Source organism: Macrosteles quadrilineatus, unplaced genomic scaffold, assembly GCF_028750875.1.
Source record: "Macrosteles quadrilineatus isolate MER2022 unplaced genomic scaffold, UCM_ALF_1.0 Scaffold_54__1_contigs__length_841927, whole genome shotgun sequence".
NCBI classification, from domain to species: domain Eukaryota; kingdom Metazoa; phylum Arthropoda; class Insecta; order Hemiptera; family Cicadellidae; genus Macrosteles; species Macrosteles quadrilineatus.
The window spans coordinates 231866-247001 of NW_026542647.1; the positions used below are offsets into that span (position 1 = coordinate 231866).

General features: G+C 34.0%; 1 protein-coding gene across 5 annotated transcripts in view; it reads left to right on the plus strand.

The window, feature by feature from the left end:
* The window catches only part of LOC129006003 (acetyl-CoA carboxylase-like), a 118394-nt gene that overhangs the window by 92522 nt on the left and 10736 nt on the right, over window positions 1-15136 (plus strand). For all 5 annotated transcript variants that reach the window (XM_054435087.1, XM_054435090.1, XM_054435088.1 and 2 more), the window contains 6 exons: window positions 613-814; window positions 1156-1268; window positions 1431-1635; window positions 1989-2053; window positions 4987-5107; window positions 14734-14942. In XM_054435087.1, coding sequence (XP_054291062.1) covers window positions 613-814; window positions 1156-1268; window positions 1431-1635; window positions 1989-2053; window positions 4987-5107; window positions 14734-14942 — 915 coding nt within the window. The remainder of the gene's footprint in view (window positions 1-612; window positions 815-1155; window positions 1269-1430; window positions 1636-1988; window positions 2054-4986; window positions 5108-14733; window positions 14943-15136) is intronic.

Sequence of the window (15136 nt, forward strand, 5' to 3'; positions counted from 1 at the left end):
CAGTGTTTACTGTTGTTGATCATTTATCAGCATAAAAATACGGGAAAATATTTCAGTTATTTCAGTCAAAAATCCACCAGGCAATTTAAAATTTTAGGGACGGATGGGTTTATTCTAGGTTGGGACAGGTCAGGATATTTACTCCCGGGCAGATGGGGTTTGTTTTAAAAATCTCGAGTAAACATTCTTGCAGACGGTAATAATGACAAACAAAATACTGATAAATAAAAACCAACAACAAGTAAACACATCAGTGATAACTGTTAGTAAATTTCATATTTGGTGCAATTCAACTGTGGACCAGCCAGGAAACAAGTAGACGGTCGGACATGAGGTCAGATATCCCAAGGAGTCGGTAATCCCGAGGTCGGACATGGGGGGTTCTACTGTATTACTTTATTAATAGACCTCAAGTAAAAAAAATCTAAATTTCCAACGGAATTCTGTTTTTGATTGTTACAGTTTATTCCTATTTTTAGTTGAAATTTGCAAAAAAATCATTATCCCTATCATTGTACAAATGCCAGGGTGTGTGTTACTAAGCCTGATTTTTTTCAAGCAATCAGTGTCGAAAAACAAATCATTACACTTACCTAATTTAAATCTGGACAGATCCGTCTGGAGAGTATGGGAGCCAAGCAAGGGTCTATGCATGGTATGCCTGTTTCCACTCCCTACCTTACCAAGGACTATCTACAACAGAAGAGATTCCAGGCCCAGAGCCAAGGCACCACCTACGTCTACGATCTGCCAGACATGTTCAGACAAGTCACTGAGAGATTGTGGCAAGAGTACATTGACGAGAGACCTAGTGGTAAATTGTCTTTCTTGAACAAGTATCTTATTTGTAACTATTAGCCAGCACTGATCTTTGTAATGTTTGTTGGGCCAGTAGCTCAGGCGGTAGCAAGACAGACTGTGAAACTAAGACAGTGATGTGGTGAGTTCACGTCCTGGTGTCATAAAATTTATCAGTACAGCTCATTTTTGTACTTGCCGGCTCACCCTTTGTTTTGTGCGATACGTTCCACACACATACACAAAAGAACTGAAAGAGGCTGCCAACCTCTTAAAAAAAGTGTGTTCTCTTATCAATTTGCTTAGCATACATTTACTGTTATTGTTGAAGGTCTATAACTAATTTGTCTGTTGTAGAGGCAATCGTGAAGCCAATATCTGTGATGGATTGTATCGAACTGGTTCTTGAAATTGGTGAAGATGGACAGATGAGTTTGGTGGAGCAAAAGAGGTTACCAGGAGAAAATAATGTAAGTATACATCTTAAGATAAGTCTTTAGCTGATGAAGGAAAATTTCATTCTTTACGATAGACCAGTATCATTGTACAAAATTGCAGTACGTTTAAGAGTTATAGTAAAATGTAATGTATGCTATATTTTAAACTTTTTGCTAAGCAGTTTTGTGTTCCAGGTGGGTATGGTAGCCTGGAGGTTGACCTTAAACACTCCGGAATACCCTGAGGGTCGAGACTTGATCCTCATTTCTAACGACATCACATTCCTCATCGGATCTTTTGGTCCTAAGGAAGATATTGTGTTCAACCTCGCCTCAGAATACGCCAGAAAACTCAAAGTCCCAAGGATATACTTTGCTGCCAACAGTGGAGCCAGGATAGGTCAGTTATCTTGAAATAAAGTTATTAAAAAAATTATAATATTTTACAATTGACTATTTATTTTTACATTAAACTAAACATTTTTAGACAGTTGGTAACCTGAGGCTCGGAGAGTTTATATCTAGACCAACACAAATTTACAAGCAATTAATAGTTGTACTGAAAATTTTATTTGGAGTATTATGTTGATTGTTAAATTTTGGCATATTAAAGTAATGTCAAATCAATTTAATCGGACTTAAATCTTTTAAAGTCTAATAAAATAGAATGACTCTCATTTATCTGGTTTTCTAAGTAACAGTTTCTTCCTTTCAAATATTATTGATTTACTTATTGATTTCTTGTGTTTCTAGGTCTTGCGGAAGAAGTCAAAAACTTGTTCAAGATTGCTTGGGAGGATTCTGAAGAACCAGACAAGGTATGTTTCTTTTGTACATTTTATATAGGAATGGGCTAAATCTGATTCTAAATACCTCGATAGGCCTACTTCACTTCATTGCACTCGACTGAAGTTGCAGGTTGTAAAGAGTGGCACATCTTAGTTTATTTGGAATACTCAAAAGTCGGCTAATATAAATAATTCCAAGTTGATTAGCTCACATCCTTAATCGTTGTATAATCCAAAAATGGGGTGTGCCCTTGCATTTCACAACGAATTACGTGTTACATTGACAACTGGTAGAACACTAGTTAAATTATAGAGGCTTATCACTTGTCACCATGTTGTCAGATCGAGGACGATGTTGCCAGATTGGCCAGATGGTACAAGCATTGAATATAATACACACAAAGTGTATATAGTCAATGGCACTAGTATAACTCACATTTTCTAACTCACGATAGGCTTGATGTTCATTTCATGAGCAGCTAAAGAGCTTGATAACTTGCTGATCATAGTGTAAAATATGATTGACTTTTGACCCTAAACACATTTCAAGAGTATATGTATAGTCAATGGTTGATCCTTATTAAATTAATTTGTATGTATCGAGTGCGGAATCAAGAATCGAAACCAAAGTTTTGGAATCGGAATCGGTATCGGAAATGACCAATTCTGGAATCGGCCCATCACTAATTTAACGTAATATTTGTTCTAATATTGGAGTTCTCAACCTAAGAGGTTTATGCACAGAACCATTTGTTTAGTATAAACCTTGATAATGACTTTTGGGACATTGATTAGTTGTTAACACCCTTGGGAACATAGGTTAAAGATAAAATCTATATTTTTTACATTAGACCTATGATTTTCAAAATGTGTTGCATGGAACATCTTTTTAGAAAATTTAAATGCATTCAATTTGTGTTATGATAAATACTTAAATATTTAAACCCAAATTATTGATTTTTCTTGCAATTATTTATGTATTCAACTTTAATACATTTATGAGTCAGGAATCACCCAATGTTTTAACTTAATGAGGGATTATTCGGGGTATGCTCTACAGAAATATTAAAGGTCGGTATGGTACATGATTTTATACCTCGATTCTCATTACAAAATCAGTGCGGTTACCAGTATTTTTGCTGTTTTTTTTCCTCAGGATTGTATTAAATTATTTTTTATTTTGATATATTGAGATTACTATAAAGAGATGGATAGTATCCAACATTCATGGTTTTCTATTAAAAATCACCCTACATTATTGAAACATTTTACTCCTAACAGGATTATGTCAAGAAAAAGAAAAACATTTAAGATATACCTATTATATTACTAAGGCCGGGGCCACACTTGTAATTTTTAACCAGCGAGATTGGTTTTCACGTGCGACGCACGTGGAAGAGTTTGGCCGTGGCCACACTCGTCTTACGAGATAGGTTTTTCAGACTAACCTGTTCACTGTTCACTCCCATAAGCTGCAATGACCCGCAACTAGTTTTATGTGCAACGCCCGTGGAATGTTAGTAGAGAATACACGTGCAAATCTGTTTGTCTTTTCAAATTAGGTTAAGAATTTTTAAGAACTAAACCTGTTTATTTATGAAGCAACAATTCTACAAGATAATTTAACACAACTGGTAAACTTTATTCCAACTAATACAATAACTTTGGGGTTAATTTAAACTTTTAAAAACATATCAATGGCACAACACAATGTATCTTTGAGTACAAAGACAAAGCGAATCATATTCAACGACAATGAAAGACTGGGGGCTGAAGTAAAGACAAAAAAAGAAAAATACTTCAAAACCTATATGGTCTATAATAGTATCAATTTAAAATGTTGTACAATTTCCACAATACTGTTCATGTTATAAACTTATAGCGTGTTATTAAAAGTAGTGTTGAAAGACAATAGTTATATCTGAACTTGAAACTCCGTTATTCCATGTAATGAGAATTATAACAAATGGGGTATGACAATTGTTCCTGAGTACTGTCCAAGGGAGTTAGTTTGTTTGTCTAATGCAGTTGTAAGCTTGTAATCTCCAGCTGACTGGCGTCTGCTAGGCTTCTGTGTATGTGTCAGTACCTACAAATTGATTGAGTCCCTGTCTCTCATTATATTTAAAAAAAAGGTATTTTTTCTATATTTGATGATATTTTATTCACTTAACCTAAAATAACAAAAAAGGAACAAGGGAATATAATGAAACAACACAAATAATACTACTACAAATATATTTTTATTCTATATTCCTTTGATAATTAATTTCAAGTACTATTGCTTACATCGTGTCTGGCTTTTGCCATTTGCACACATTTTGTGGCAACCACCTTAACCCTTTGCGGTCGAATGGCGAGAATAGGTCGCCGCCCGCCACTTTCCCGACTGCTCAAAAATGGCAATCTCTACTTACAAAAAATTTTTCCCGGCTGCTCATATGGTGACCAATACTCACCGAAAAATGAAAAAAATTCGACCTCAAAGGGTTAATGAAAATCTATTGTGCATACTTTGATTCATTAGTGTTATTGTTTGACTTGAGAAAAACAAAGTTTTGACTACGATAGTGAACTATAATAACTTCTTGATCAGCTTCGTAGGTGTTATTAAATTACCTGAAAAAACAATAAAGATATACGTTTAATAACACTAGTAAACTACCCCACTATTACCCGTTACTAGTGTTATTAGACGTATATCTTTTTTGTTTTTTCAGTGAACTAAAAGTAATTAATTATTGTATAGACTGTACCGAACCGGATTTGTACCGAGAAAAATGTTGTACTGAACCAAAGACGGTAATTAAATCAGAACCATACCGTTCTAACCTTTTTGGTCCACCTCAGACCCCTAGAGATTATTGCAGTATCCTTTGGAAAACTAACTCCATACAGGAGTGTTAGGTATTTTGTATCTCATAAACAAAACGCTGAACTTATCATGTGATTTTAATTTTCAGGGTTTCAAATACTTATACCTCACAACTGAAGACTACACCAAAATCTCCGCCCTCAATTCTGTCAAGGCAATACTCATAGAAGATGAGGGTGAAGCTAGGTACAAGGTTACAGACATTATTGGTACGTAAAGCATTCGGTGTCATTTAGTTGTTCAAACATATTTCGTACCATTTATTTTTTAATGTATTATTGTGATGTATTTTAATTAATTAATATTAATTTAATTGACACACATAATTTTTTTGACCACCAAGGTAGTTTCGAGACGGGAAATGGACGTTCCCTGATTTTGTAACATTTTTAGATGACTGTTTCAATACAAAAATAATAATAATATTTAATTTTTTTTAAACATCTAAAAAAATGTATATTAATTAATTACGCCTAACTTATTAAAAATAATGCTTCCGCTTAGGAAACATGGTGCAATCAGTTAGAATAGAGTTAAACTTATCTTAAAATAAAATAAATCATAAAATAAAAGCAATATTAATTCGTATAAAATAAAATACTTACTTGTTTTTGCTATGTTTACATTAGTAAAACATGCCTCTCACTGCTTAAACTTAAGAAAACTTCTCAAATGATAAAACAATTAAAGCAATATTTACACGTAAAGAATTAATTAAATAAGAACGCCTTTGCAAAGGAAACACAACTACAACACGCTCCTGTATTGCGGGTATTGAATTGACTTTCTCCAGGCGTTTTTAAAATTTTTTTTTATCTTGTCTCAAAAAATCTCGATAAAAAAAATCTTGTCTTGTAGAATAAGATTTAAATTTTCCAGAAAATTTCCCGAAATTTTCTCCGGAGACTTGTCTATCCCTAATAAAAATTAAGTGTAATATTTTATTTTGTTGAAAACGATATTGTCTGTGTCTGCTAAATCTGCCCAATCGATGTGTTGTTCCCTAAAACAAAATACTATTCTCCAATTCCTCTTCAAAATTTTTTCTTGTAAATTACACAGGAAATTATTAGGGATCTGCGGTACAGAAAATTTAATGTCTGTACGGTTTGGTACGGTACAATATTTTGTACCTCGGTTCTCAGTACAAAAACCTCGGTACGTGGCCGTATTTTTGCGGTTTTCTTCTCAGAACTGCATTATTAAAACAAAACCTTTAACCCTCCGAGCGTCACTTGTCAAAAAATCGACTCACGACACACTTTTTGTGATGTCACTTGTCGATTTTTCGACACACGAACATCGTTTACGGCGAAAGCTCTATGACTGACTGAATCGGATTGAACTGGATCGAGTTAGGTATCGTTCTTTTTGTTAGATTCAGAGCTTTCTCCGGAGGTCTGTGTCTAAGCGCTATTCATTTTAGTTCCGAAAATATTGTAGCAGACAGCTGACGTGCGTATTTGTAAACAGCTTGGTTAACCTCGGACCGATGACTGATGTGTTTTATTACGTTTATCATTGTTTTAGTGTTAAAAATCAAAAGTAGTGATATACGTGGTGCATTATAAGAAGATTTAAGTGATTTTGAAGGGCTGGTTGATGATCCTGAAGAAGTAGGTAGTGATATTGATGTAAATTATCAGCCAGATTCCTAGCTATGGTTAGGCTATGCATTCTTAGCTAAACGCTATGTACTGAAATCTGTTTTTTGCCCATAACTTATTTATTTGCAAATCTACTTCCTTATATTATTATATATTTGTAATCCTCATAAAATCTAGAACAAAGTGGCTATTTTCAAATATTTATAGGCCTATAATTTATACAATTTCATTGAGCGCGAACTTATTTTTTTTTTTTGAAAATTTTCCAAAATATTTTTTTTTTACCTAAAATTTGTTTTTGAAACAAATGTTCCTTATGTTTTATGTATAATATTGAAGCCCATGATTTTCCAACAAAATGGTATATAGAACAGTAGAATTAACATTGTTTTAAGGTTCTCAGATCCGTTTTAATAAAACCTTGCAAATGCGCCAAAAATAGGCAAAATAGGCGTAGGAGGGTTAACTACTACGAGGATTGTGTCAAGAAAAATCACAGTTATGATAAAGGCTTTGGTACCTATTTTACGCCGAGATACTTTGAATAGCCATGATAAAGTGGTTTTAAAATTAGGATAAGAGTGTTTAGGGTTAAACATGTTTGAAACATTTATTGATAAGATAATTTCTAGGGATGGGCGAGTAGTGTTTTTTTGAGTCGAGTCGAGTCGAGTAATTAGCCCTAATACTCGAGTATCGAGTCGAGTCGAGTCGAGTAGTTCACGAGAAAATCAAAAATTTTATTTTACATATATTCCATCTTCATTTTTACGAACAAAGCATTTCTCAATTCACCAAAAATAGACCTGGTTAAAAACTTGTATACCATATAAAAAACACAATATGTATGTGTATCAAACTTATATTTTGGTGTTAAAGGTTAATTATTAATTGCAAAAATATGGAACTAAGTGTTTATTTTAAAATAGGCCTACTGTAAATATTTGAATTTGACTAAAGCATGAGATATAATAAAGTTTCCTCTAATTTATAAATAGGCTTATAAGTATTCATTTAAGTCATTTCTAGGGGTGTGCGAATAGTAATTTTCAACCTCGAGCCGAGCCGAGCCGAGTTTTTTCAAAAATTTTCGAGCTCGAGCTTTTTCGAGCCGAGCTTTTTCTAGCGTCACCTTATCTAAATTATTAAACTTTTTTTCTTAAAAAAGTGCATAATAATAAAGTTCAGTCAATTTTTAAATAAACACAATGTTATTTTAATATGTTTAAAAACCTTGAGAATTGTCAAGACATCAAATAGTAGATAATCACGATAAGAACTGAACTGAACTAAATTAAGATGCAAGAAATAAAAGGATAATTGAAGGCCTGACGAGATATGCAGTGCAGACTGAGACAATCAGATTGTCTTTCATAACAGAACAGCAATGCGACCTTGAATGACGACAAAACAACTAGCAAGTCGATTATATTATTATGTATATTGTAACTACTATGAATATTTAATTCTATTTTGTATAAATAAGTACAAAATAAATGTATAAACACGTGATTATTCTTGTTGTTTTCCATGCACAAAATATTTTAGTTTTATCAATCGTATTAATCAAAAATGAACATAGTTGGTTTGGATCCAAAAAGGTGGAGAGACAAGTAAAAAGTAAACTTATATTAAAAAAGATATAATTGACATATGGAGGAAATAGACCAAAACACTAAAATTAATAGAATAACACACAAATTAAACAAGAAATGAAATAAAGAACACTATGAATTAACACTGTCACTCAATTTTGTTATCTAGAAGGGTCGGCAACTAATCAATAAATAGCTAAAACCAGTTTCCTCCCCTTCTTGCAGTCCCACCACCACCCCTCCCCCCTAAACCGGGAGGCCCAACACTTTGTCCTTGAAACACCCACGTCCTTTGTACCCCTATGAAACAATAAACCCTTACACCCGTCCTGTTTTGACAACAGGTTTATGAATGCGATCACTATTTTTCATTTTCCAGAATTAACTATCAATTATAATTTGCAAGTTACAAATAGGAAACTACATCACATTATGGTATTCAATGACCCATGTATTATTATCAAAAATTAATAATTCATTACTTATTTTGATAATAAAAAGCATTCACTACAGCACGCACCACTTATTGATACATATAATCATCAAGGTAACTGTTACTTTATACAAAATAAAAAAGTACAAAATTGTGTGGCCAGTCAAACTTTATAAACAAACATTTTATTATATAAAATACATATGGTAATGGTAAATAGGGGTTGGTTCAAAGGAAATAAAATACAAAACAGATAATTAATTATTTTGATAAACATTAGAAAGGTTATAGGATTGATTGAACTAAAATAACTGCAGGGAAACTTATAAGTAGTAAAGTCTTCAACCACAATCTGTTTAATCAGTACATTGTTAGAGAGAGAGAGAGAGAAAGAGAGATAGCAGATAGGGGCGTTTGATAAGGAATCTGAAAAAGTAAACAGACAAGGAACAACGACGACATGACGATACTGGTTTACAGCCTTATTGTGTCGCCCATAATACATCAATAAGGATCACGCCTTATAATACATTTGCACACGTGACCACTTTTTGTTTCTTCCTTATCTTTCATCCGTCCCAAAATAGAATTCCTGAAATTGTTTGTTGATATAATCTCCCCTCCCACACAAGGCGCAGTGCTCAATGCGCACTGTAGGTTGTCACGGCAACCGTGTGTCATCATAGCGACAAGCCAATCACGCACTCGCACTGCGTTGTATATTACGATACGAATAGCTGTTAGAAAGACAACCCGATAGGTTAGGTGGTCGTTTGTCTCTTTCCTATCTCCTCAAAATTACGATCGATAATCATTGCGTCTTGACTGAGCTGAGGTTCGTGCTTATCAAACCTCGAATGCATGAACAACGTAGAATTGTGATAACATTGTTTTCCATTATGACCCAAATTAAGTGTTTTGACTTAGTATTAAAAGCTCGGCTCGAACTTCGAGCTTTTTCAAAATGCCTCGAGCCGAGCCGAATAATGAAAAGCTCGACCAAAAAGCTCGAAGATTCGAGTACTCGCACACCCCTAGTCATTTCTCAGTTTTTGTATTTATTTGAGTCTTAGTTAACTCATTAGTTTATACATTTTTTTTAAATTACGTAGCCTACATCTTGGTCTACAAATACTCTTTGTAAGGTAAATTTTTTCCCCCAAGTGAGTAAAAACTAACTTCCTATATAATGACATTTTCTCACTAATTATATATCTTCAAAATTTGTTTAACTATGAAAAAGTCACCAAGTCTAGCTGAAAACATAATCATAAATGAGGATATTTTTGAAATACAGAATAACTAATCAAACAAAATTTTTAACACTTTTATTTCTTAACTTTTTTTCCTTGAAAATGTCAACAGTTTTTCACTTATTTTTAATAAAAATTATCGTTTATAATTGTTTTAAAGAAGTCCAGATGTGTGAACTTGAAGAGCAGACAAGAGACATACGTCACTGCCACTAAAACTCTTCTCTACTGTGAATGAATGAACTGTTTATTGTGTGAAGCCCCACCCACCGTCTAACGGGACATGGGGGAGGAAAAGAGAAAGTTTGGCAGAATTTGCCCTTGTTCTAAAGCCTGGTTCACATGCCCTCCCTCACCCTCGGCCTCAGTCGCTTGCAGATTTCCATTACACAAGAGTGTTAATTAATTATTTTGAAATACTGTAAATGTTTGAATTTGACTATGATGAGATCTAATAGTTTCCTCTAATTTATAAATAGGATTAACTTTTTAAGTATTAATCTAAGTCATTTGTCAGTTTTTGTATTTCTTTTTAAAAGCAATTGCAGTTATACATTAAAAAAATTACAAACATCTTGGCCTACAAATACATTTTTCCTACAGTCACCCGACAAAGTTGGCTTCCCTGTACTGTTTATAGTACAGAAAGCTGCTAATTGCTGCATATTTATACTTTGCCGTACGGTTTATACTTTGCCGCACATCAGGATTCCAACCAAACAACACAAAACAGCTTGGTTTTATTATGCACGTAATCCGTGTACGCTTGGAAATAGGTTGGCAACACTTAAAGATAATAATTCTATGAGCAGCTGATTGACTAATTATAACTACGATTTAACCTGTCATTTCGTGTTTATAGTTTCGGTATTCCTGAACTTTCTGGACTTTTCTTTTAAACGTTTTTAAAATATTCCTACGATCTTAATAAACAAAAAAAATACCTTTTAAGCATTTTTTAAGGCGCGGAAACCACATCAAATTACTAAAACATACGGAACTATATTCTCAAAACGCGTAGCAAATTTCTTGCCGAGGAAAAATAGCGGAGTGATACGGACCGCGGGTACTACTTTCTCTAGGGCACCATTTTTGTTGCCAGCTGAACCTAAAAAAGCTTTGTATAGTGTTTGAAAGACTAATTATTTATATGCTTTATAGTGACTGTAGGAAAAATATAATGTGTAACACGAGTGAAAAAGGCCTTTGCTGCACTCGAGATCATTCCGCACTCGCCTGCGGCTCGTGCGTAAACATTGCTCTCGTGTGGAGCAAAGTGCCACTTTCACCACTAGTTACACAAATAACTATTGTAAGGAGAGTCTTTTCTCTAGTGAGTAAAAACGATCGTGGTCAAGGAATGAACTGTGCTAAAACAGCACATTGTCAATGTTTACAAAAGTATTTTGACTGAAACACCAAACCCTGGTATTTTTTAAAGACATTGCATAATAGCCTAAGTCGACGTCGAGAAAAGTATGGCAATAGATAGGTTTTACTTTTAGCCTACAATAAAGATTATGTTTTGGGACTAAAATCTCCAAAAGACCAAAAGAGTGCTTTTAACAAACATTTCATAGTTTTATTTAGTAACAAAAGTGTTTGACTATGTTCCCGATTATACATGGATTATACCAAGAACAAGGTTCGGCAGAGTGGATTCACTGTGAACCGGCCTGCCTGGCCCTTATGCACGACGTCACTATAACCTCCGTGTAGGGGTGTCAACAATGGATCGAAACAATCGAAGTTTTGAACCTGTCTGTAACCTAGTTTTTTATACTTTTTAATACTCATTATTTATAAACAAACACGTCCTACATATCGGATCTCGAATCACGATATTTATCGATACCCTTTCCACCCACAATAAAACATTAAACGATGTCAAAGCAATCGTCATTTGCTCCATTGAAACACGAAAGTCGATTGGCTCACATGGTACTGCACTGACGCCTCCTGACCAATGAGAACTGTCGTTACATACTTTTATTGTAAACACTCACCATTCGTTATAACATTACAAAATCGACACGGACTAAGGCTTATAATATTTTTCAATAAATACATTATGTTATAGTAGCACTTAAAACTTCACTTAACTCTTTAATCAGGTAGATAGTACAGATCAAAATATGGATCTACTTTTTGGCGCAATATAAAGCAAGCCTAACCATACGACGATGTTAAAGTTTAATGGTTGAATATAATTTTTCTAATGATGCGTATAATGCAGGGATTATTAAACTGAAAATTTCGACGTGTTTAGGTTATTTATTTTGTACTAAAAATAAAAATAATACATCTAAATGTCTGACTTATTGATACAGACATTGTTTAGTATAATTAATTTCGTGTTGGCAGGACATTCGCGCGCCGGTTGTCTCTTGAGTTGAGTCTGACATCTTGAAATGTAGATTCGTAGATTGTGTTGTGCAATGCTGAAGCTAAACAATGTCACCGGCACCGTCGCTGTTTTGAACTAGATAGTTTCTAAGTTGGCTATGAAAATTGTTAACCGTGATTACAAAACTAATACTGTAGCTATACAGTAAATAAATGTTAAAATAAAATATTTATCCCTGTCAGATGTCGGTATCATCGGAATCAACTTTTGACAATCGAGTCTTGGTACCGATACCAATGTCCAAGTATCGGTGGTATCGATGACGATAATCGACTCATCCCTTTTTACTAGTAGAGCTGTATCATGACGTAATCGATGCATCGGGATTTTGATGCATGCTGGATCGAATCGGGATTCGATGCATCGCACTCGCACACCTACACCACTGCCTATCACCCAGTGTCAGCTGTCGGCGCGGCGGGTCGGCTCGGCGCTGTCGCTGTCAGTGAAATGGATGACGCAAGCGATGTCTAGGTTGCCGATTATTAGTACTGTAGGCCTAGTATGTCAATATTTAAAGGGGTTAAGGGATTAAATAAAACTCAAACATTTTCCTTTCTTACTATTTATTTGTCAAATATCAATGAAAATAACGAAATCGGCTTAACGTCTACTACTCGACTCGAGTCACGAGTATCTTTAACTACTCGACTCGGCTGTCGAGTATTGCCAACTACTCGAGTAATTACTCGACAGTCGAGTACTCGCCCACCCCTAATAATTTCACACAACTGGTAAATTATTTCTAACCAACACAATGTCTAGTTGTTTTTAAAAATTTTAAAAACATATAAAAGCATTCAGTACGAAGACAGTGTAATTGCCAGCTGTTCACAGCAGACGACAATGAAAAACTGGAGGTTATGATGAAGTAATGGCAAAGCGTATTTTTTATCAGCTTTGAAACTAATTACAAGATAGATACAACTCTTGCAAAGTTTTTTTCTGAAACCAAAATTTGGGTTATCACAGAGTAAGATTTTTGTCTTTTCATTTACAAAGTTAACATCCACACATATCAATCATTAGTTTATCTCAGGCTCAATCCAATTTTCTTAGTATATTTTAAAGCTCTTCCAAAGAATCAAAAGACCCAGGCCTAGACCTAATTATTTAGGAGGGCCTATATATAAATTGATTAGGTTACAATGAGGGTAGCAAAATCACTATCTAGTTCATAAGATTTAGATTGCATAAAGTACCTTCAACACAACAAAAAATACTGGAAACTAAAAAACATTTAGGCCTTAAACAGCCACATCTAACAATATAAGACAAGATACAGAACATGCAACGACATAATTTGAGACCGAGTAGGCTTGCATAACGAAAAAAAAAAATGCAAACAACAACAACTATGCTTGTGGTTTCGTCAATAGAAAGATAAAATATCTATAACAAATATAAAATAATAAAATATATAATATATAAAAAATGTATAAAATAAGATTGTAGATTAGTTACAAGTTTAATATGTAGCCATAAACAGTTTTATGGCAGTAGAAAATGGCCAGCGGCAAATTGAATATTCACGAAAATACTGACTGAGTTAGAGATAACATTTAACAGTCATCATAAAACTATTATTTTTATGATAAAATAGAATTGGGGAAAGTCGTAAATAAATAAAAGTGATAAAACTCAACACTTCTTGGAAGTACTTGAATGTACAACAATTGTTGTCGTGATAAAATGTTAATGGATTTGGGACTGCTAATGGGTTTTTTATTGCATTATCACCCTAGTAATAAATTATGAAGATGTAAACAAAACCCAAAATGCTTTACGAACTGATGACGGTAATTAAGCTTGTGACTTTTTCGGTGCACCGCAGACCCATAGAAATTATACATTTCTAGGAAAATGCCTAGATATACTCCAAACCATGAAATTACTGTGTAGTTTATAATTCGTATTATTCATGTACTGATCAAACCAAAAAACATTTGTTTTGTTAATAATTAAAAATTGTGATTTATTTAACATAAAAGTGTTTGGCGTTAAAATTTATTTTCAGAATTTTTAATTTATCTGTAGAATAGGCGAGAAGCCCAATCACACAGTAATATGGTCAGTAGTGGTGATCACATTTGATAATTCATCTCCCACTTTGACAGTAGGTAAACGTTGGGTGAGACTATAAACATAACATTTATCTTTTCTTATCATCAGTAGTCCTTCACTAGATTATCTCTATCTAGATATAATATTTTGTCACTGCACTATCACTTACACACAGGTACATAAAAGATAAAAAAAAAATGTTAAATTTGAATGCAGCCAGCAAAGGCAATAGGAACCTAGACTTGTAGTAATGGATATTTTAAGTCCAGGGTTGGTTCTTCGAAGGATTCCTTCAGAAAGAAAAAACTCTTTCTTAAAACTAAAAGTGAGGTGTTAAGTCTTTATTAGCATGTTTGATTATAATTTTCACTTATAACTGAAAGTCTGTTGCACATTTTATACTCACACACCTAACTTTACTCAAATTACACCTCGGTATGTTTAAAGTTTCTACAGCCTTGCGTATTGTTTTGCAGGCAAGGACGATGGTCTTGGTGTTGAGAACTTGAAGTACGCAGGTATGGTAGCAGGAGAGACTTCTCAAGCGTACAAAGAAGTGGTGACCATCTCAGTGGTGTCTTGTCGTGCCATTGGTATCGGATCCTACCTGGTGAGGTTAGGACAGAGAACTATCCAAATAGACAACTCTCACATCATCCTCACGGGCTGCAGTGCTCTCAACAAGGTGAGTTATCCAATGGATAAACAACTTGCCCATGAAAAGTGTTCCAGATAGTTCACTAAAAACTTGGTACAAAATTGATTTAAAATGTTACCTCCACTTCATAAATAAGTGGAGTGGGTATTCTACTAAGTCCATTTTACTGCTCCCTAATATAAAATTTAAGTATTATTTTATAATGTATCAACATTTTGATT